At 36.8% G+C, this 24,057-nt stretch overlaps 1 protein-coding gene across 8 annotated transcripts in view; it reads left to right on the top strand.

Moving 5' to 3' along the window:
* The window catches only part of LOC117918305 (probable protein phosphatase 2C 51), a 36,236-nt gene that overhangs the window by 6,394 nt on the left and 5,785 nt on the right, over positions 1 to 24,057 (top strand). For 3 of the 8 annotated variants that reach the window (XM_034834848.1, XM_034834855.1, XM_034834849.1), the window contains exons 4-16: positions 68 to 209; positions 428 to 692; positions 901 to 1,268; positions 2,807 to 2,880; positions 6,102 to 6,255; positions 6,477 to 6,663; positions 11,229 to 11,463; positions 14,259 to 14,765; positions 15,393 to 15,450; positions 16,004 to 16,091; positions 16,763 to 16,837; positions 17,838 to 17,921; positions 18,127 to 18,270. In XM_034834848.1, the coding sequence (XP_034690739.1) occupies positions 68 to 209; positions 428 to 692; positions 901 to 1,268; positions 2,807 to 2,880; positions 6,102 to 6,255; positions 6,477 to 6,663; positions 11,229 to 11,463; positions 14,259 to 14,765; positions 15,393 to 15,450; positions 16,004 to 16,091; positions 16,763 to 16,837; positions 17,838 to 17,921; positions 18,127 to 18,270 (2,381 nt within the window). Of the gene's footprint in view, positions 1 to 67; positions 210 to 427; positions 693 to 900; positions 1,269 to 2,806; positions 2,881 to 6,101; positions 6,256 to 6,462; positions 6,664 to 11,228; positions 11,464 to 14,258; positions 14,908 to 15,392; positions 15,451 to 16,003; positions 16,092 to 16,762; positions 16,838 to 17,837; positions 17,922 to 18,126; positions 18,271 to 24,057 lie in introns of those variants that run through there. The other 5 variants (XM_034834850.1, XM_034834851.1, XM_034834852.1 and 2 more) reach the window with 5 other exon arrangements.

Raw genomic sequence — 24,057 nt, 5'->3', positions numbered from 1 at the left:
AAATCCAATGTGCATTAGACCCTTCTGTTTTCTCTTATGTTGACATTCATTCATTTGAGCCTTGAAGGAAGCATCTAGAAACAATCTTGATTCGGGTTCTACGGCAACAGTTATACTAATAGCTGATGGTCAAATTTTAGTTGCAAATGTTGGAGACTCAAAGGCTCTTTTGTGCTCTGAAAAATTTCAGTCTCCTGCAGAGGCTAAAGGTTAGAAAGTTCGTAGCCTAAACTCAAATTATTGATTCTCTAATCCTATGTTCATACCATACCGTGATTAGTTGGTACACAGTGTGTTGTCATGCTTTATTTATGATATGATGTTGCTATCAGTATGGTTGTTGAGTATGGTTTGCCGAGGCATTATTTCCTCTTTGTTTTACCGAAGACATGAAGGTTGATTATTTCGTGGTGCTTGTGAATTGCAGTCACTCTATCAAGGTTATACAGGCAGAGAAGACGTAGTGGTGCTATTTCACCCTTAAAAGACTACGAGAGCTCTAAATTTTTGTCATCAAATGGGCTGGCGCACTTTTCTGTGAAGGAACTGACAAGAGACCATCATCCAGATAGAGATGATGAAAAGTCCCGAGTGGAAAGTGCTGGTGGTTATGTTTATGAATGGGGAGGGGTTGCTCGTGTCAATGGTCAGCTGGCTGTTTCTCGAGCTATTGGTGATCTGTCCTTTAAAAGGTGAGGTTCACAACCACAAGAATTTGTACATATGGTAGTTCCTCCCTCCCTTCAATTGAGTCCATTTTGACCTCAAGGAGAGCTAAAAACTTCATTTTTTTTTCTTTTTATAAGCCAAAATTCTTATTTGGATTTTGTGCTGAAATATAATTATTTTGAGAATTGGAGATGGAACTACTTATTCGTATTTTTCCTTGGATATTATCAGCTATGGTGTTATACCTACACCTGAAGTGACAGATTGGCAACCTCTGACCACCAATGATAGCTATCTGGTTGCTGCATCTGATGGCATATTTGAAAAGCTAAGCTCACAGGAGGTTTGCGATTTATTATGGGAAGTACATGTTCATCCAAATATGAGATCAGGATTCTCTTCTTCATGCTCATATTCATTAGCTGAGTGCATAGTGAACACTGCATTTGAAAAGGGCAGTATGGACAACATGGCTACTGTTGTGGTTCCATTGAGATCAACCGGAATTTCTCAAGCCCTGCTGGAGGAAAGGTGTGATGGAGCAGGAGACATTGATTGCTCAGATTTAGGACCACAACACTTCATATACAAACAATCTGGTAACTCTTAGTGTTCTTGACTTATCAAAAAAAAAAAGCTCTTAGTGTTCTTGACTTTCCTGGAGAGCATATCTTGCATCTCTATGGAGTTGCAGGATGTTCACTTAACACACAAAAAGATAGAATAATTTACATCCTATCATAAGCACACTCTGTGCCATCATCTATTGCCATACATTTATCCTACGCATTTTTGTTATACCTAGAGTGAAACTTCCTTGTTCTTAACATGGTTACACCCATACACAACCTTCTTTGAATGCCATGTTTTGTTAAGCTCATCACTAATGCCATTAGTGTTGTGCATCTGCTCTAAAACCTCCTTTTTTTTTTTTTTCTATAAAAAATTAAAACAAAACTCTAATTTAGAGCATTATATAAATGGCACAGTTCTTAATCTCTTTTTAACTTGATATTTGGAATCCCATATGTGGTATCTACTCCATTGATTGGCTTTTCCAAATGCACATCTCACAAGAAAATTTCCTTCTTTCTTTATTTGTAGTTAAACCAAAATTGCATTGAAAAAACAAAGAATATGACAATAAAATCCACAAATGGGCACTTATTAAGTAGGGAAACTCAAAAAGAAGGTGAACCAGCCTAAACAAGAAAAGAACCATTTCCTTCTAAGAACTATACCCGACTTTTTAACCAAAGGAAACTGGCACCGTAGGAAACAACAACTGAACTCGAAGGCAGCATCCTCTGGGACTACTCAAAAATTAGGTCCTGCTCCAACAACAATCAGCAACCCACACTCCCATAGTAAGAGAGCACATCCCAGCACTCTTAACTAATCTCTAAATGACATATCCCACCATCTTGCATACTAACAATATCAGCTTCTGACCCATAAATTTTAATGTGCACATCACACACAAGCACCTTCAAACACACAATCACGAATACATGTGTTATCTCATCAAATTTGAAAAGATAATTAGTAAGAAATATCACTCTTTAATGGTTTCATGCTTTCCCTGTTTTCAAAATTATACATTTATGTGTGTGGATTCTGAAAATGACCACATTGTGCCCTATGCATATTTAGTGTCTGGTCCTTGTTTATTCGAGGCTCAAGCCTGACATGAGCATAACTTTCTTCTGGGGGTGCTTTGGAACTTAGTGTCTTGACCTATTCATTTACAAACTCCTGACAAGATTCTTTTTTAACACCAGTTGTAATGTGTTAGTGGTAAGTAATTATAGTATTAAGATCTACATGTCGTATTAAAACCTTGTGATGACAAAATGATTTATTTAGGTGTGCTTGGTCCTTGTTTATGCCTGGCTCAAGCCTGATATGAGCATGACTCTCTTTTGAGGGTGCTTTGATACATGCTGTCTTTGTCTATTCATTTATAAAATCCAGACAACATTCTTTTTTAATGCTACTTCTATTGTGTCAGTGGTGAGTAGTTGTAGTGTTAAAATGTACATGTTCTGTTGAAAACTTGTATTGAGAAATTGTTGCTCTCTTTGATGGTGGTTTTTTGCTAACATTTTCATTTTTTTACTTTTGTTCTCTTGCTTAGCTAATGTTTTCACTTCCAAACTTGTGCAATTGGAGCATGCTCATCCAGTTATGGCCAGGTTTGACAGGTTATTGGTAAGGCTGGAAGTCAAGCATTTCAATTTTTCTTATCCTATTCACTATTCATCATTTCTTGCTTTTCTTATTTTCTGTTTTCAAATTGGACACTTTTTCAGAATATATTACTAAGTATGTCCATTTTTTTCTTCTGCTGCATTTTATGAAGTTTTTACTTGTATATGAAAAATGTGATCTTCCAAATATTCTTTGTTTAGAATTGTGAAAAAACTCACTAGTCTATGATTGGGTATCAAAGGAAGAAAGAACTTGTAAAAAATCTATATTTCCTTTTCATTTTTGGGATTGGAGCTGTAATGGTTGCAAAAAAATTCCTATAATTTTCAGTTCCACAAAACTCCTGTAGCTCTTGGACAATTTTATTTGCAAAAGAATGCAAGTATTGAAATTTCTGGATTTGAGGCTCTGTACCAATGGGCTTCCCAACCATTTCTATGTTTTCATTCAGGCTTTTTGTATTTTTTTAGTACGACTCCTTTAGAGGTGCTTTTCTAATTGCCTCCTGTAGGAAAACAATAAGTAGAACCTACAAATATGTAGGCAACACCTGAAGGAAATAATTTCTTTCCTTGCCTTGATGAATAAGAATTTTGTTTGATAACATTTGATAGACTTGTAAGGAAGTGCATAGCATGCAAAATTAGGAAAAACTTCCTCTTAGAAGATAAAATGAGAAAGCAAACCACAAAAACAATTATTTTTTGATTAAAAAAAACACATTGATTGATATGAATTTAAAAGTACAAATGAAGGATGAAGAATCCTTCCAAAATTTACAAATCCTAATCTAAAGAAGAGGTGGAGAAAACTTCTCCAAAAGAGTATGGAGAACTATACATCACTAGAATACCACATGAAGCTATACAAGGATAAATGACTCAATCACTCCAAAAGGAGGTGAAAAATCTCCTTCAAAATGCTTACGAATCTTCCTTTCTCTCTCTGCTAAACAATCAGCAACAACATTAGTTGAATGAGGTGATTGAGAGAAAGAGCAGTCTAGGATACATGCAACATCTAATATTAGATGGAGCTACCCATCGTACCTTTAAGGCCCTCTTTCTAATTTAGCCACCCAAGATAATAATATGGAAGAATACCCTTCCACCTGTTGGTTAGAAAGGCTAAGAGCCCTGGCTTGTGGCAAGCCCTCTAAAATGGCTAAAATCTTTACCTCAATGGCTTTGAAAAAGCTTTAATGGTCTTTGATCACCTCACCAATCACTAACTAACTAGGAGTTTCCAAAGCCCAACCATCGATATTTAACTTAAATAAACCTACTAAAGGTGGAACCCAAATAGGGAACAACTTCCTTTTTAACCTTTTTGATCTACATACCAAATTCCAAGGGAGTTGAATAACATTGCAAGGAGTGCCCTCAAAATTTATAGTAGTAAAAGCCTAGAATGAGGAACAAAAATAAATTAGGTCTTATCAAGTCTTCGAACTCCTCCATCGGTATATTTTCTTCCCACCGCAATATCCAAATTAGTATGAGATAAACATTTTGCCAAAGTACTTTGCTTTTGATAGTACTCCTTAAACTCTTAAAGGAGATGGTCATCGTGTCACTTATACTTCTGGGAGAAATCCAATCTAACTTAGTTAGTTTGAATAATTTATGTCATAGTCTCAAAGTCATTAAACAATGTAAAAAAGGATGATTAATCAATTCTCCACTCCCCATAATCACAATGCAATGGTATAAAACTAAGCACTTTGTAAAGTCTTCTCACCTATAGCAATTCATTGATATTGACCTTCTTGTTGGTTAGTTGCCATGCAAATGCCTTGACCTTAGATGGGGTTTTAGATTTCAATATGAATTTTGTTAGAGAAAAAAGAATAGAAGTTGATGGATTGGACAAAGCTAATAAGGAAGATTTTGTAGTAAATAAACTTGAGAACGATAATAATCAAACTCTCACATTTGGAAAAGACAGTGACAAGTGCACATTAGTGAGAGCAAACATGAGTCTTTCCAAGATCCTCAAATCTCCAAGTCAGTGAGGGTATAACGAAAGTTAAAGTTCCAAGATAAAAGGGAGGGAAGATGAGAAAAGATGAAATAGAAAAATTTCTAATTGTCAATACCTTGAAAAGATTTGGAAAATGAGAACAAAGAGTTTGATCCCCCCACCACATGTCTTTCAAAAAATGAATCTTCACCCCATCACCCACCAAAAAATGAGTATTGTTGGAGTTCATGATATACATTGTAGGCTCAAATCCTACAAGCTTAAGCTTTTATCAAAGCTAGTTGTTCAACATGGTTTTGGAGTTTTGTTTGGTGGGAGGTCATGTGTTCGAACCTCATTGCATGTTTATTTTCCACTTTATTAAGCCTAAAAGAGGTTGTTTGTGGTTTGTTTATTTACGGGCTTGTGTGTGCTTATGTATCTCTCCATGTGCGGGTATGAGGTCACACGTGAGGAAGGGTGTTAGAGTGCATGATATGCCTTGTGAACCCAAATCTTGTAAACTTAAGCTTTTAGGAAAATTGGTTGTTCAACAATTATGGTTGGAGAGATTCCCAAAAACCTATGCAATGGCCTATCAAAGGCAATGCTGCAACTACTCGAATAAAATGTTGGCATCCCAACCATTAGGATGAATCCCATAGATGTTTAATATGACCTTATGCCAAAAAACAAATTTAAACTTTTCGTAGATATTATTGTTTTTCCAATGCCAATTCTCTAACATGTCTTGCCCTATTGCTTGATCTGGAATCTTTGCCCTTAGTGTTTTGATGTTGTGCTTTTCTTTATGGAGCCTGTTGCATTTGTTTGCTCTAATCTTTGGAGTATTGCTTTTCCTTCTTGAAGGATTTCTTGCCCTCTCTTGTTGTAGTCTCTTTCATGTTCAACGAATCTTGTTTATTGAAAAAAAAAAAAAAGTTCTAAGGGAAAAAAAAAAAAGAACCAAATCCTTTGATGGACTGCTTACTGATTCTGTCTAATGCAATTAGTGGAGCACGTCTATTAAATTTCTTGGAAAAGATTTTGGTTGGAAATTGTGGTTATCATGTTCATAGAAACTCATAGTATTCAAGAATTTTTGCATTTCTTCCCATTAACAAAATTGGTATACTAATTGCTGTATTTGAGAAAAAAATTCCTTTTGATAAATAGGAATAATTTTTTCTTCGTTTTTAGAGGTTGGTATCATCAGTTGACAATTGTATGAATGATGTTGGCTGTTATTTATGTCCCAGGTTGAAGGAAAACATGGCAGCTTTTGGTGTTTTTATTTATCTGAGAACCTAAATGAGAACAGGGATTACATTCTGCGGGCTCAAAAGGATGATGAGGAGGGTGATATGTTTAACCTACCACAGGCTCTCCCTGAGGCCCTTGGTCACCACTGTGGTAAGTGAAGTTGCTCCTGTATTTCTGTTATTAAAGTTGGTGTGATTGCCTGTTCTCTTGCAGTTCAAACTTGTTTTTATCACTTGAATCTATTTTTTTCCCCTTCTGAATTTCTCTCTTTTTATTTCAAATTTTGGATAACAGCAACATTCATATTTTTTCTTTTTTCCTGTTTATTGCTGTATCGTCTCTTTCACCATTGTATAGTTTTCTGATTTTAGGTGGACCTCTAAATTTGTATAATGGCCAGAATTTATGTTTGCACTTTGGCATGACTACTGATGGCTTTAAAGATCAATGCATAAATCCTGAAGGCTTTGCTAGTTTCCTTGGTCTGCTCGAATCAATTCCTTTCCACAATTCTGATTCAAATTATGGATCTTTTGAGTATGCAATGCCTGACTCGAGGTACATTTTCTTACTTTTGTATACAATTAATGTCCTTTAGATTTTTTAAGGTAGTTAACAATAAAAGGCTGCTATTACTTTGTAAGGAAATAATCTTAAAAGGGTTCCTTCCACTCATAGACATTTGGGGAAAACTAACTTACCCATTCTATGGAGTGAGTTGGCTTTATCCCCAATTTTAGGCAAAACAAGAATGCTCTCATCTACTTTCCAAAGCTTTTCAATTGAGTTGTTTTGTAAAACCAGTTTTATTTAATTAAAGAAACCCTATATCGTTCTTCATTCAGTTCATCTCTTTTCTTTTACTCAAAGGTTGTTCTTATAATCAAATGATAGTGTAATAAGGCTATACTTTTTTTTTATGATATAAGGAAAATGAAGAATTGGGGTTGAAAGTTTGTATCTTGATTCATGAAACTACCTAAAAAGAAGGGGGAGGGGGGAGACTCACAGTAAATTCACTAACTAGCCATGTCTATGAGTTGGTGATGATCTTGTGTTTTCAAGGCCAATGTAAAATCTTGTAAGTACGTAGAGTTGAATCCAAGAATGTTTGGAACAAAATTGCCAACCTACACTAGCTAGTCTAGCTCACTAACAATCTTCTCCTTTGGCAATTTTGTGACAAAACAATGATTACATAAAACCTTCAATACTTTCAAAATGAGTTTACATCCCATTCAAGCTCTTATGTCTTAACCAAACACTGACCAATGATCTTCAATCAATATGATATAAGTCTTGAAAGATCCTGGAAACCTCTAATTTGCACACAGTCAAACGATGGTACTCATGAAAAAGTAGTGTGTGAGAAAATGTGTATAAACCATACAATAAACAATAAATATCATAGTCTAAAGATCATCAACAATCAACTATAGACATCTCAAGGAGAATCAAAAGTGAACTAGAAACCATCATTACTACTCAAAATAAATGAAGTGCCATCTCTCTTTTTTTGTCACAAAAAATGACAAAGATGAATAAATAAGTTCATGAAGAGTAAGAGATGTAGAAAATGAAGTATCATAATCATAGTTAAGAAGATGTTGAAAATACTCATGATCCATAAAATATTAAATGTGTTCAAAATAGATCATAGGATAAATATAGACGCTCTAAGAGATCGCAAATTCATCAAAATATTAAGCAAAAAATCCTAAAATCCTTTGACTTGAACTATTTGGTGGAGAGAAATGTCTAGAATCCCAGACTAGGCTATGCAAAAACCTAGGAGTCAACAATGGCAAGACGACCATTCATGTGCTGTGATTGATCATATGACATATTAATACGAGTGTTAAGGCGTGCTTGAAGATCATCAATATGGGTATCTACGTGAACTCAAAGCTACTCAACAGAGGAAACTAATTTTTTTGATAAACCAAGAGAAGAAATTATATTAGACCACGCCAAAATAGGGGGCACTCCCTAAGTACACCGACAGTATACAAAGAAGGCCTCACCCAAGGCAACAAAGGAAAAACAAAAACCTAGAAAAGCCAAAGATGACCAACAAGTCAACCACCCAACATATTCATAAAAGAGAGACAGTCCACGTCCATGAACTGTTGAGACCATTCAAGAAGAGCCCGAAGGAAGAGATTCTTCAAACTCATATCTGACTTCTCTTCTTCTTGAAACATTCTTCTATTCTGCTCTCCCCAAATACACCAAAACAGACAAATAGGCGCCATTTTCCAAACTACACTCCTTTTCTTTTCTAGGCCCTTAATTTTCCATTCAAGAAGCAAATTTCTCACTGAGTTCGGGAACACCCACACCACCCCAAAAGAATGAGAGCACCACAATCCAAAGCTCCCTTGTCTTACCATAATGAATTAGAATATGATCCGCCGATTCCTCATTCTCTTTACAAAGAATGCATCTGTTAACCATAGACCAACCCCTCCTCATTAACATATCAACAGTAGAAATTTTACCCCACACAGCTTCCCAGGCAAAAAAACGAGTTCTTAAAGGGGCACGTGAACCCCATACCTCCTTTGCTGAAAATAAGGGGCTGTTCTCCACCTTTAAAGACCGATAATAAGATTTAACACTGAACTTTCCTTTCCTCTCAATCTTCCAAATTAAAGAGTCCTCCCCTTCTTGGACCTTTACTGCAGAGATGTGAATTAGAAAACGACTCACCTCTTCCAATTCCTAATCATGAAAGGGTCTTCTAAAGTGCACCTCCCATCCCCCGCCACCACCTCCTTGTCCCCCCCAAAGATCAGCCACTACAGCAGAATTATGGGATGCAATTCTGAAGAGCAAAGGAAAGAGCTCCTTCAGCTTAGAATCTCCAACCCAATAGTCCCACCAAAATCCGGTACGTCTACCATTTCCAAATACAAATACTAGTTCTGAGAAAGAACTCCTCCCATCCCTTTCTAATGTCTTTCCAAAGGCTCATCCCATAAGACTCTCTTACCTCCTCATGGGACATCAATGTGATCCATATTGCTCATCTAGATCATCCATTAGATCTTGCTAAGGCTTTTTAAGAGTCTTACCTAGAAAATAAAATAATGGATTCTCATGATTAAAGATGCAAAGGTATTGTGATTCATTATTATTTTATTTTACATCTATCAGCATTATTTATGGGCTTTAGAAACTCTAAAAACTCATGAGATCATGAAAAAGAAGCGATCTTGCCAAGGCTTTTTAAGAGTTTTACCTAGAAAAGAAAATAATGGATTCTCATTATTAAAGATGCAAGTGATGCAAAAAGTATTGTTGTTCATTATTATTTTGTTTTACATCTGTCAACATTATTTATGGGCTTTAGAAACTCTAAAAACTCATGAGATCATGAAAAAGAAACTCGACTTATATGGTTATCTGTTAGGATTTTTTTTTCTTTTTTTCTTTTGATAGATAAAAAGAAAGATATATTAATAGCAGCCACCAAAAGAGCAACCCATGGTATACAAAACATATATAGCTACCATCGACAAACACCACGATAAGCCAAAGTTACAAAATAAGAATGAATTAAGCTAACCCACCCTCACCAAGAGCTCACCAATCTAGAAAACTAAAAAGAGTTAAAGGAACATCATCTATACACTGCTTTGCTTCCGACCTAAGGAAACAAACAAAGGAACTTTTTAGACTTTGGATTGAAAACTCTTCCCTCTTAAAGGTGATTCTATTTCTTGCCTTCCAAACTATCCAAAATAAGCATAATGGACCTTCTCTCCACACCTTCCTGTGCTTCTTGTCCACAAATGAACCATGCCACCCCAATAGAGTTTCTTTAACCAACGATGGTAGCACCCAAGACACCCTAAAAAGGGCAAAAAATAACTCCCACAAGACTCTTATCTTTACATAGTGGACAAGGAGATGGTCTATAGATTCTTCCTCAACATGACATAGAAAGCATCTATTCACCAAAGACCATCCCCTTTTCTAGACTTGATCCAAAGTTAAGAATTTTCCCCAAGTCACCTCCCAACCGAAGAAATTGATTCTAGGTTGCACTCACGCCTTTCATATGTTGCTCCAAGGAAAAGAGATCGATGTCCCTGACTCCAAAGCAGTATAAAGCAACTTCATAGTGAACTTCCCATTCTTTGTCTCTATCCAAAGACCACCCCCGTTTTTTTTCTAAACTCCTTAACATTCCAAGAAATGAATTTAGGTTCTTGTTTCTCATAAACAAGTATACACGGAGGCAGATTTCTGTTTAGAAGTAAATGTTCTATATCCTTTAGGCACTGGTTTACCATGACTTGGACCAATGAAATAAAAAAAGTTTACCATGACTAGGAAAGGAAATTCATGGGATCTAAAGCATAGACTAGCTTGCTACTGCTTCTTAATCTAATAACAAGAGGAAAACATGAAAACACTAAACATCATGCCATTTTTTGTTATATTATTATTCAGACAACTACATGCTATATGATAATGTTTATTTATACAACAAAAACTTTTTGAAAATCCCAAAGTACGAAAAGAACAATATTTTTTCAGTCCAACATAATGTTTATATGGATCCTGTCATAAGGTTTCAATGCACTGCAGTTCTTCCAAAATACATTATGATGTCAACTTCTCATTACTATTTTGTTAATAGATGTTAAAATGGACCCTGGACAACGATTGTTGCATGGGTTGTGGGTTCAGGAAGGTGTGCTGGCACCTTGGCCCTTGCTCTGATTGAGGTCACATTTTGGACCTTACAATATATTGCAGCTCAGTAGAGGCATGTTATGCTGCCTGTTGCTTGTGGTCATGGAAGCAGCCGTAAGATTGCTTCAGTCCAAACCACATGCTGCAAATTGAGAGTACAAAGCAATCTTTCCATTTTTGATTTCTTTATGTAAGATGGCCTACTGAGGGAGATGATTTCATGCCAATTCAGCATAACTGGTGGTTCTTTTAATAGGAATCTAAGTTTTTCATCATTAGATGCCTCATTATTTTGCTAGTGGTCATTTTATATTTCAACCATCATGAACTTGTGATCCTAGACTATGATTATTATAATCCTTGCTGTTTTCTCTTCAACTAAACCTTCAAAACATTTGATCCTTTTTGTTTGTTAGGTATGTACTAAAGAAAAGGTTTGGTCGTGGTTCCTATGGTGAAGTATGGCTTGCTTTTCCTTGGAACTGTTCTCAAGGTGCTGATGCTTCAAATGAGAGTGAGAAAAAGAAAGTTTTCTCATTCAATACAATGCATCTTGATTCATATAACGGAAATTCCCAAACTAACTCATCTACTCACAATTGTCATGCTGGTCCTTCTGATGACAATTTGTTCATTTTGAAGCGTATAATGGTAATTTGTTTGATTCATTGATGCTGGATCTTCATATAATTAGATGTCCTTTTAGCTCTTTTTTATTTGTAGATGCAGTATGTGTATGGATGCATGTGTGTGTGGGAATGTGCATGTGTGTTAATCGCTTTAACTCTGTTTCCAAATTTTGACCCAAATTCCAACATGCTTCCATCTTGGTTGAATTGATAAGAAGTTATTTGACTTTGTTAAAATACTGAAATGCCTGTTAGATCCATCAATAGAAATATTGAACTGATTAATTTTAACATTTTTGAATGTGTAGAAGTCACTGAAAGTGCCGCCATTATATATGTTCCAGGTTAGATTCCATATAACAATAAGGAGAAAAAAAAAAGAAATAGAGGGAAAAAAATCACCTATCAAGACTAATGTGTTGCAGTACAACATTAAAAAATTGGGTCTTTGACAGTTACAACAATTCTTGGAACCTGGCTTTTTTCTGCACTTAAAAATTTGCTGAACTTTTGCACTCTCTTTTCATATGGTTTGAACCTTTATTGTTTTTTCCTTTTATTTTCTTGTGCTTCTTTCTGTTTGTTTTATGGGGACATTTCCTTTCCTGTCTTTTCTAATAAATTTTGTTTCTCACACAAGCACCTATAAAATTACTGATTCATATAACTAAATTATGAGGTAGCTATGTAAGTATATGTACTTGTACTTAAAATTTTAATTACGATTTTACTATCATGTAGAGGCTAATTGATGTAGTTATTTCCCTCTTCCATGCTTCTTCCTTTTATTTTATTTTATTGTTTTTATTGCTTTCCTTTTTTCTAGGTGTAATGTGTATATCCTGTGTGTCCTTGCGGTTGGTGCCTTTTGGCAATCTGTGAATATATCTTCTTTGCCTGTCAGAAAAAAGGATCCTATATATGGATGTAACTTGTCTTTCAAAATTTTAATGCTTCTCCTTTTGAGGCATCAAATCAAAATATCTAGACACTCATGATTTTGTTTAGAGGGCCAAAGCAATATTGTTGCAATCCTGGAACATAATTAGAATTCATATTGTCATGATCAGTGTCATATTGGCATGTACATGATTATTTTACAAGTAAGCTCTTGCTGATATAAAATAATAAGTTGCCACGTACTGAGTTAAGGTTCTTTCTATTAGGGTTACTCTTGATGTTATAAAATGAACTTTGTGGTTGTAAAAAATGGGATCTAGAGGTTAGTTTAAGGCTTCAAGAAGGATTAAATGAGGGGATCTTCATTTTCGAAGTCAATGTCTTGAGTAGGATGGACAGTTAAAAAGGTGGAGCTGATTGTTGAAATTGAATGTTTTCTGAAGGATAGGGATGGCTTTAATGTTTTTGCCATCTTCAGATTGCATGATGTCAGAACATCTAAAGGGTATGTAAGATAGTTCACACCACTAGTTAGCTTGGCTGGATACGACTTTCAGCTTATGGTTTGATTTTATGCTGCTTTGAGTTTCATTTGTTTGTTAGTTTTATTGACTGTTTCATATGTTCCTTTTAATTAGTCTTGTGATTGTAATCCTACTTTTAAGTAGCATGAAGGGCTGAGATAATAACATTTATGGAGTGATTAGGGACTGAGATTGAAGGTTTGCTGTAACAAAAAGGCCTGACAAGCAATGAACTGAAATGTACTATATAAATTGTAACCAACAAACTGAAATGTACCATATGAAATGCAATAGACAAACCGAAATATACTGTATGCATTGATTTATTGCCTATAAAAATTTATATGGATTGATTTACCCCATTCAATATAATGTAATCAATCTTTGGGTGGAGAGAGTTCCAACTAAAATCATGTTTTTTGCTTGGGAAGCTACTTGGGGAAAGATTTTGACTCTTGATAGGCTCCAAAAGAGAGGATGACAGCTCCCTAATCGTTGTTTTTTGTGTGCTTGCGAAGCGGAAAATGTGAATCACATTCTTATTCATTATACAGTGGTCAGAGTGCTGTGGGACTTAGTGTTGGGTTTAGTTGGGGTCAAGTGGGTGTTCCCTAAAACTGTAAAGGAGGTTTTATATAGTTGGGGGGGTGCTTTTGTGGGGAAAAAAAAGGAAAAAGCTTTGGAATTCCATTCCATTATATATTTTTTGGACGGTTTGGAAGGAAAGGAATAGACTAGTATTTAGGGGGGGGGGGGGGGGGGGGGGGGTGCTGTTAGCAATTTAGAGGTTTAAATATTCTTTTGTATGTAATATTTGGGGTTGGGCTAAATTGTATATGGAAGAGGAGCCGCATTCCCTTTTAGGATTCCTGGAGTGGCTAGCCTCCAGTTAAGGGGTGGTTTGTTTTTGGCCTTTTTGCTTGTAAGGCCTTAGCTGCCTTGTATACGTCCTATATACTTTGGGGCTTTTTAGCCTTCTTTTAATGAATTTTGTGTTTGCTTATAAAAAAAAAAAAAAATATAATGTAATCAATCTCATCCTTCTTTTGTTAGCTTGTAGTTAAAAGTGAATGCTGCTAGATTATGATAGATCTGCTAGGATTTTGGGCCAATTAGTGTGCTTCTTATTGATCCTGTTTCAGAGTATCTAAGAATTTTTCAGTTTCTTATCAGCTTCTTAAACTTATGATCCTATCATGTTTGTTAGCTAACTTGTTTTTGCATTTTTAGTTTCATCATATTGAGATGCTTGAGTTGGCTGTGCTGTCATTTGGTTTTAAAGATATTTTGATATTTGGTGTTAGACTTGTAGATGTGCTATGTTTTAAATAATAATCATTTAATTTGAGTCTGTGAAGGTTCATAGCCTGAATAATTTGGTTACTTCAAACAGGTAGAGAGAGGGACTGCTGTTTACTTAAGTGGTCTCCGGGAGAAGTATTTTGGTGAAATTTTCTTAAATGCCTCAACATGCCTTGGAGGTTCCTTATCAGCTGAAGTATCAAGCCCTTTCTTTAGTGAATCGAATTCGAATTTGTATGACCTAATAGAGATGAACAAATCAGTCATCCATGAGATAGGATCCACCTCAAATCTTGAAGATATATTCCTGAACAAATTTAGAACAAGGAGGGTTGTCTATGAAGAAGGTCTAGACCATATTGCAAGATACATAGAGTCTTTTGAATCTCAATCAAATGAAATATGGCTTGTATTTCGTCATGAAGGTGTGTCCTTGTCAAAGCTTATGTATACCGTAGAAGAAGTAGAAAATAATGTTGATGAAGGAAGGGATGAAAAGGTGAACCACATTCAGGTATTGCATCCATCAAAATGGTGGCGTTGGTTGAAGACAACAGAAGCAGGACAAGAGGAAATGCGCAATCTTATACGGCAGTTGGTATGGCCGCAATATAAGTTTCATGATGAGTATCATACTGTCAGGAGTTTTTCGTAGCTGGACATCCTTTAGTTTTATGCTGCAATCCTGTATAACTTGTTACCTTTGCTTAGTTGGATGGATGCCACAATCTTCCATGCATGTAAGTTTTTTGTGTAGAATCATAGATGATGGATGGCAAGTCTATGAAGCTTGTGAACTTTTGTACATGGAAGATGTGTCATGCCTCATCCTTCTACTACATGAATAGAGTGTGGTTAAACTTATTGATAAGATGATATTGTTTAGAGAAGCTAGTTTTTATCCCAAAATTGAGATATTCTTGTCAAATGATTTTAATATTGCTAGCTACATTAATGCTTAAGAAGAAACAGTAACTCTCTTGGCTATCTTCTGAGCTTGGATTAATGAAACTTGCTCATAATTGGAGTTTTAAAATTAACATGTTGCATGCCTCTCTCTCACTGATATTTGGATATATGTATATCCATTTTTTTTTTTTTTTTTAAATTTTATTTTGAGGTTCATATATATCAAAGAAAGTTCATTTTTCTTCTTCCCTTCTTCCTTTCCCTGGCCTCTGCACCAATGTAGCTAGCTGAGATGCTCCCCTTTTCCTTTTCTCAGTTGATGGCGCTCAAGTCATGTCATGATCGCAACATTACCCATAGGGATATTAAACCTGGTGAGCATATTTGTCCTTTCTATTCTCATGCTAATCATCTTTTACAATGATTTAAAATATTAGTATTTTTACATATGTTCAGCCAGATAGTCATGGTCCATCAAGCTGCAGTTCAGACCAGCCAAAATAATGGATTGTCCCATGTTAATAAATTTTTATAAATGTTCCTAATTATTAGCAGATTCTAAAATTCTGATACAATTCATGCACCAATCTAAGTATCTTGGATTGTACATGCTTCAATAGCAGAAACTCGTAAAGATTAGTTTTTTCCTTTACTATGTATGCTTGAAATTTTTTGGAGTCACTTTTAATCAGAGTTTTTGTTTCATGTCTCTTTTGGGACCTCCTTTATGATATTTTATTTAATAATGAAATATTTTTTCTGTAAATTGGAATTCACTCCCCCTCCCGCCTCAATTTTTAGAACAACATCTCATGATCCTAAACTTTATTTATTCATTTTCTGATCATGCTTTTCGATTAACTATTGGAATTGTTAGTCTTTTAAGCAATAGGCTAATTCAAATGCTTTTGTATTTTATTTTGGAAGAGAACATGGTGATATGCTTTGAAGATCGGGACACTAGGAGATGCATGAAAGGAACTCCAAGTGAAGATAAGAAATATACCACCAAAATGTACTTTGCAATACATCTTATGCTATAGTATTTTCTTCTTTGTGAAAGTTCGTTTTTTAATGTCATAAGCTTCTGGCCGTTGATTACTGAATTGAATACTCCAAGAATGTAGGCTTTAGGTGTGCTCACGTTTGAATCTGGAAAGAACATGTTGGTCCATATTAGCTCGTTATTTATGCATTATCAACTAATGAACATTGGAACCTTAAAAGACAAGGCTTTCCCACCCTTTCCCCCTTTTTGGATAGAAGAACATTATTACATAGTTCAAACACAAGGCTTTTTATTCAATCTAATACAGTAGGATCAACTGAACACGAACTCATTGGTTGGTTTCGTTTCCCTTGTACATCCTGAAATTCTTTGTAATCTTTATTTGGAGCCCGATTCTAAGCCCCAGAAAATTGGTTTATTCGTTCATTATTTGCTTTTGGTTTATTTTGTACCTGATGTGGACTTCTTTTCCTTTTATCAATCAAACATCAATTAGTTTGCTAGCATAGCTTGAGTTAGTGACATTTGCAGTAAGGCAGCAAAATGCTTTAGGAATTGATTTTGCATAATGCTTGTCTGAAGTGTAACACAAGTGCCTTTTTGTTGGGAACAGCATACATTTTAGCTAATTCATGCTATGAAATGCTTATCAATTCTTCTTTTTACCAATTGTTTAGGCGCATCATAGATTTTGGCAGTGCAATTGATGAGTTCACATTGAAACATTTGTATGCTTCAGTTGGACCTTCCAGGTATTATGTCATTTCTCTTTGCAAGCTTCCCCCTCATCAAGAAGATATCTATTTCTTTTATATCTCAGTGAATGTTCATGATGTACAAGCCTTGCTTGTGTGGTTTGACACCTCAAAGTCTCTGTTCACTTAAGAGGTAGAATCATTTTCACGATGGCTGACTACACCAAGTTTGAACCATCTTGAGCAATGCAGAAAAAGCATGATTTTATATCAATTTAGTTGAGTTTGTTTTACCAAGTGACTTTTTCATCAGATCATGTCTGGAACTTGGTGGTTGCTTACTTGCTTTCAATGAAAAAGGCTTGTTTCTCTTCTTATATCTCAGAAAATTCTGAGAACCATCCTCTGCCTCTTCCCTCATAAGTATTTGTTCTAGCAAGAATATTTTTTGGGTAGATTTCCGACATTTAACACTAATTGCTCCAGATTGATCGTTCTGAAGTGCTCTGGCTTCAAATCATTTGAAAACATACTTTCTGTAAAGCATGTTATTTGGAAAAGTTTTAGGAGTCGAGTGTAGTGTCTTCTGATCCTAGTGGTGTTTTTATAGTTTCAAACAGGGAAGCTCATGGACAAGCAAATTAATGCCATTTGGCTTCTTGCTTGTCCTATTTCTTCACTCTTCTAATTTGGAGACTCAAGCTGCGATCAATACTCAACTAGAGCTTATATTCAGCCATTTCTATATGGCAAACTACTATCAGCTTCCCACAATTTGTGGTGAAATATTAGGCTGATAACTGTGCCATTCCTTTATGTTGTTTGTCCTTGACAAACCACATCAAATTCAGATCAGTTGTGACTTGTGAGTTCTTGTTTTGTGGTTGGCCATTCTGTCTGCCACCGTATAATTTCTAGAGTATAAGCAGATCCTCCTTACCTTACACTTGGTCACTTTTCTTAAAATCATTGTAATGGAATCTGAGAGGGTTTAAAAAGAATATTTTGTGTTTTAACTTGATGTTCTCATTTTCTATATATTTTTGTTTCTCTTCAGGGCTGAACAAACTTATGAATACGCTCCTCCAGAGGCTTTTCTGAATGCCAGTTGGTACAAGGGGTTAACAAGCACAACACTGAAGTAGGTAGCTTTGAGTTTAATTAATATGAAAATTTAGTATTCTTGGTTCTCATTCAAGAACATATGCCTTTTACCTACTGACCCTAAAATGTATCATATGCATCTGCATGCCAAGCAACATAACTTGCTTCTTAATTTGTTACATTCAATACTTCTATTTATGTTTAATTGACTAAATTTTTCCATTATTTGTTTTATTTGATAGGTATGATACATGGAGTGTGGGTGTTGTGTTCTTAGAGTTGATCTTAGGATCACCAAATGTTTTTCAGATAAATGCTTTGACACGTGCTCTTTTAGATCAGCATCTTAAGGGTTGGAATGAAGAATTAAAGGAACTTGCATATAAGTGAGTATCTCTTGGTTAATGATTATTTTTTAGTGATGCATCTATTACAACCTTCTAGTCATGTGCATACATAGCCTACCATCTTGTTGTTGTGGTTAAATTCTGAAGTGCCAATTTAATGTCATACCCTCACTTAACCACTCCTTCCTTTTTTCTTTTCTCATTTATTTATTTTGTGATAATGGAGAACCCACCTTGACAATGAGAAAAGTCAAATTATTAGACATGTTTTATACTCATTGGTTGATAATGGAAGATATGGTACCTAAGAGTTACCATGTAATGAATGATAGTATAAATAGTTGTTTTAATAAAAAAAAACTTTTGGAAATGTTTAGACAATTCAACATAAACATATTTGTGATTGTTCATATATACATACAGTGTGTGAAGAATTTCTGAATTCCCTTTTTTGATACTTTAGGTACACACCATACACATATATATACACAACTGACTGAATAAGAAAAAATCAATCTAGCCTGATTCTCTCCTAAAATTAGGAAACTGAATCATCCTAAATGATCTCTCCTTCTTTATTCCTAAAATACTTTCCTAAATTAAAAAACCCTAACTTTGAATGCCAAATTTCAACACTCCCCCTCAAGCTGGAGAATATATATCATATAATCCTAGCTTGCAAGTTAAGTCTTCAAAGTTAGGCCTAGGTAAAGCTTTGGTGAGGATGTCTGCGGTTTGGTGCTTGGTAGGAACATAGTTCAATCTAACCGTCTCACTAGTCACCTTCTCTGTGATGAAGTGTCTGTCAATCTTAACGTGCTTGGTCCTGTCATGATGCACGGGGTTCTTTGCTATGCTTATAGCTGCCTGATTATCACACATCATCAGAATTGGAGATGAACTCGTTTGCCCCAGTTCACTAAGAACCCTTTTTATCCAAATCCCTTCACAGATTCCCTGTGCAAGAGCTCTGTACTCAGCTTCTGCACTACTTCTAGCTACAACTGATTGCTTCTTACTCCTCCAGGTAACAAGATTTCCCCAGACAAAAGAACAATATCCAGAAGTAGACCGCCTGTCAATGATGTTTCCTGCCCAATCCGCATCTGAGTATACTTCAGTGTCACGGTTCTCTGTCTTTCTGAAGAATAGACCTTTCCCTGGTGTCATTTTTAAATATCTAAGAATCCTGTAGACTGCTTCCATGTGTTCCTCAGTGGGGCTGTGCATGAATTGACTTACAGCACTCACTGCAAAGCCAATATCTGACCGAGTGTGTGAGAGATAAATCAAGCGCCCAACGAGCCGCTGATATCTCCCCCTATCTACCGGTGTACTTTCTTTCTCGATACCAAGTTTCTTCTGACTATCCATAGGAGTATCAATTGGTTTGCATCCAAGCATACCGGTCTCCTTAAGAAGATCGAGTATGTATTTTCTTTGAGAGACTACAATTCCCTTCCTTGATCTAGCCAATGAGAGAAGAATCCTGATAGTGTTCAGTTTTGCAACAGGAGCAAAAGTCTCCTGATAGTCTATCCCATAGGATTGCGTAAACCCTCTAGCTACCAAACGAGCCTTGAATCTCTCGACTGATCCATCTGCTTTGTATTTTATGGTGAAAATCCACTTGCACCCCACGGGCCTCTTCCCAACCGGCAAATCTGTGATAGTCCACGTCCCATTCTTCTCAAGTGCATCAATCTCATCTTGTACTGCCTTCTTCCATTCTGAAATTTTTAATGCCTCTTGTATTGTGTTGGGAACCTGAGTATCATCAAGAGAAGTAGCAAATGCTCTGTAAGATGGTGATAGCCCTTCATATGTAACATAATTCCCAATTGGGTGATCTGTACATCTCCTAACACCCTTCCTCAATGCAATCGGCAGAGTAGAATCATCAATGCTGGGAATTAACACCTCTCCAGCCCTATCCTCACCTATGTTCTCTTCAGGAAGACTTGAATTGGAGTCAATATATTGGCCACATGTTGACTGTGATCCGTGCTCTAATTCCTGTCGTTTCCTCCTCCTGATGTAAACTTGTAAGTTCTCATTAGCAAGTTGTGGGGCTATAGGTTGAATAGGCATGGGAGACTGGATGGTCACAGGAGATGGCTGGACTGATGACGGTATGGGTGTGGACAACTCAGTGGGCGCGAATTGAAGAGGATTTGGTGACTCTGAGTGAAAAGAAGGTACACCCTCAAGAAGAGACTCCCAAACTTGATGTTCATTCATGCTCTCCCCCTGAACATGAGATTTGGGATAGAAGAAGACATGTTCAAAGAAAGAGACGTCCATGGTGGTGTAAAATCTTTTGTTGGTTGGAGAATAGCATTTGTACCCTTTTTGGTTTGGAGAATACCCTAGGAAAATGCACTTATTCGCTCGAGGAGCAAATTTGCTACGATTTTGAGGATACACATGAACGAATGCCGTGCAACCAAATACTTTGAGTGGTAAATCAGAAGAGGCTGCACGGGTGTGAGGAAATTGTTTTAAGAAAAGTTGACGTGGGGATTGAAAGGTAAGCACTCTGGATGGCATACGGTTAATCAAATAAGTAGCTGTGAGAATAGCTTCCCCCCAGAAATAGTTTGGAACATTAGAGGAAAACATAAGGCACCGGGCAACCTCCAAGAGATGTCTATTCTTGCGTTCAGCCACCCCATTTTGTTGTGGGGTGTCAACGCAAGAACTTATGTGGATAATGCCGTGATTTTGAAGATAAGTACTGAGACTACTAGTAAAGTATTCCTTTGCATTATCTGACTTGAGGACTTGAATTTTGGAATTGAATTGATTTTGAACCATAAGATGGAAGGTTTGAAAAATGTGCCCGACCTCTGACTTTTCTTTCATAAGGAAAACCCATGTTACCCGTGTATGATCATCAACGAATGTCACAAACCATCGAGTGCCAGAAATATTTTTTATCCGGGAGGGACCCCACACATCACTATGTACTAGAGAGAAAACAGTCGAAGGTTTGTATGGGATTTGAGGATAGACTGTTCGAGTATGCTTTGCAAACTGACAAATTTCACAGTGATAAGATGCTGGATTTTTATTGATAAATAATTTGGGAAACAATTTTGCAAGGTAAACAAAGCTAGGATGACCAAGGCGATAGTGTAACATTATAATCTCACTATCTTTATTGACCTTAGAATTTGACACAGAATTGAAAGACTCTAACATACTCTGAGACTGTACGCAACTTGCTTGAGAGACTTGGTTTGAGAATTGGCCACATGAGAGGAGGTAGAGCCCGGAACACAGTTCAGCACTGCCAATCATCTTCCCCGATTTCAAGTCCTGAAAAACACACAAGTTTGGATAAAATTTAGTAACACATTGGAGATCACGGGCCAATTTGCTAATGGACAAAAGATTACAATCCAAGTTTGGAACATGGAGAACAGAGTCAAGATATAAGTCTTTAGTAAGTTTTATAGAACCTGTCCCGGCAATTTTTGACTTTGAACCATCAGCAATATGGACGGATGAATGACCATTACTTGGCTTGTAATTTTGAAGAATGGTAGCATCTCCTGTCATGTGATCAGAAGCACCTGTGTCCACTATCCACGACTTCATTCCTCCTCGATTAGCAGTGAAGGCTACACCGGTAGTACTGCCACTGCCAACTTGGCTTAATAGTTTCTGTAGCATCTCCATCTGCTCTTTGTTGAATGGACTCGGCTCGGGAACAGAGGTGCTCTCAGAGTTGGCAGCCACGTGTGCTCTGCCATCTCTGTCAGACCGTGGCTTTGGTTTCCAATCAGCCGGTTTGCCATGAAGCTTCCAGCAAGTCTCCTTATAATGGCCTGGTTTCTTACAATAATCACACCAAGGCCTATCCCGTTTCTGACGATCTCCACCACTACTATTAAATGACCGAGTCGCAAGGGCAGAGGCATCCAATGTTGGGGCAGGTTGCTCTTTGGATCCCATCATCACTTTCTTTCTACTTTCTTCACGCCTAACCTCTGAAAAAGCCTCCCTGAGACTTGGCAGGGGTTTAATGCCCATGATTCGCCCTCTAACATCATCCAATTCCCTGTTTAGTCCTAGGAAAAACTTGAACAGTCTCTTTTGTTCCACAATTTTCCTGTATGTTGCTGCATCATCAGGACATTTCCATGAGTGAGTCTCGAATAAGTCAAGGTGCTGCCAATACCTTGTGAGTGTGTTGTAATACTGAGTAACTGTCTGCTCTCCTTGGCGGAAGTCATGTAGGGCTGATTCAACCTGAAAAAGTTCTGAAATATTTTCAGAACTTGAGTAAGTTTCTTTGGCTGCATCCCATATGTCCTTTGCAGTCCTAAACAACAAGAAATTTTCACCTATGTCATTATTCATGGAATTGATAAGCCATGACATGATCATGCTGTTTTCAATCTTCCACTTCCTGAAACCCGGTTCTGTAGTTTCTGGCATGACTGCTTCTCCAGTGAGGTACTCATCCTTTCCTTTGCCGCAAATGAACAGCAACACAGATTGTGACCACTGTAAGTAGTTATGGCCATTTAATTTGTGTCCTGTGATGAGAATAGGAGAGGAATCACTACCACCAAGGTTTGGAATTTCAGATCTGCCTCCTAATTCTGGTGACGTGACGCTGGATACTTGTGATGATGCCATTCCGTATTTCGTCATGGACCGGAAAGGTAGAAGAACACTTCCCAAGGCACGTGCAGGGATTGGAGTTGAGGAAAAATAGCCGGAGGACGTCGGAAAAGCTGATCGGAGGGCTCGCGGAGGCAAAAAGACCCCAAAAGAGGCACGTGCGGGGCTTGGATGGCAGAAACAGGTACGTAGGGTGGCTGGTCGGCGTCAGGTGAGCTTGGAGTAGGAAGCGCGTCGCCGGAAAGTGGCTCACGCGCCCTCACGCGCCGACGCGTGAGATGCAGTCGCCGGCCGGAAAAATGCGCGTGGGAGGCGCGTGGATGGTTTTCTGGCTCCGGTGTTTTTGGAAAAGTTATAGATCTCCTCCAGACGCTCCTTGCGGTGTGAAAAAAACCGTCGCCGGAAAAGTTCGCTGGAAAAGTTCGCCGGAAAAGTTCGCCGGCGGTGAATGTTTTTCTGACGACGATTCGACCGACCGGAAATCGTTTTCCCCCTTGGCTTTGAGAACAGGGACTGATGACCGGAATGAGAGATGGTCGGATTGAGAGATGGCCAGAGAGATTTGGCCGGAATGAATGATGGCCTGAATACGAGGTGGCCAGAAGGGATTAGGGTTTCAGAAAACTGGCTCTGATACCATGAAGAATTTCTGAATTCCCTTTTTTGATACTTTAGGTACACACCATACACATATATATACACAACTGACTGAATAAGAAAAAATCAATCTAGCCTGATTCTCTCCTAAAATTAGGAAACTGAATCATCCTAAATGATCTCTCCTTCTTTATTCCTAAAATACTTTCCTAAATTAAAAAACCCTAACTTTGAATGCCAAATTTCAACAGTGTGGGATCAAAAGGATTAAACTAAATATTCTATATGGGGAAGGCAAAGGATTAAATTGAATATTCTACAATAAAACTTTGATAAAGAAATGTCTGATAAATTAATAACCTTGGTTAAATAATAAAATCTTTTGGTCCCAACTTGGACCAGTGCACTATTAATAACCTTGTTAAAGGCATAAATAATAAATTTTTTAGAAATCCTTAAGGGCTCAAGGAAATATAAATTAATAATTGATGAAGTACATGAAAAAATAGCATACAAAAATTCATAATATAGTATTAAATAACTTTTTATAACTTCTATTTTTCTCAATTCAACTCTTTCTTAGAGCCATCACAT

This window comes from Vitis riparia, chromosome 7 (assembly GCF_004353265.1).
Source record: "Vitis riparia cultivar Riparia Gloire de Montpellier isolate 1030 chromosome 7, EGFV_Vit.rip_1.0, whole genome shotgun sequence".
Lineage (NCBI taxonomy): Eukaryota > Viridiplantae > Streptophyta > Magnoliopsida > Vitales > Vitaceae > Vitis > Vitis riparia.
This window is presented reverse-complemented; position numbering and strand designations above follow the sequence as displayed.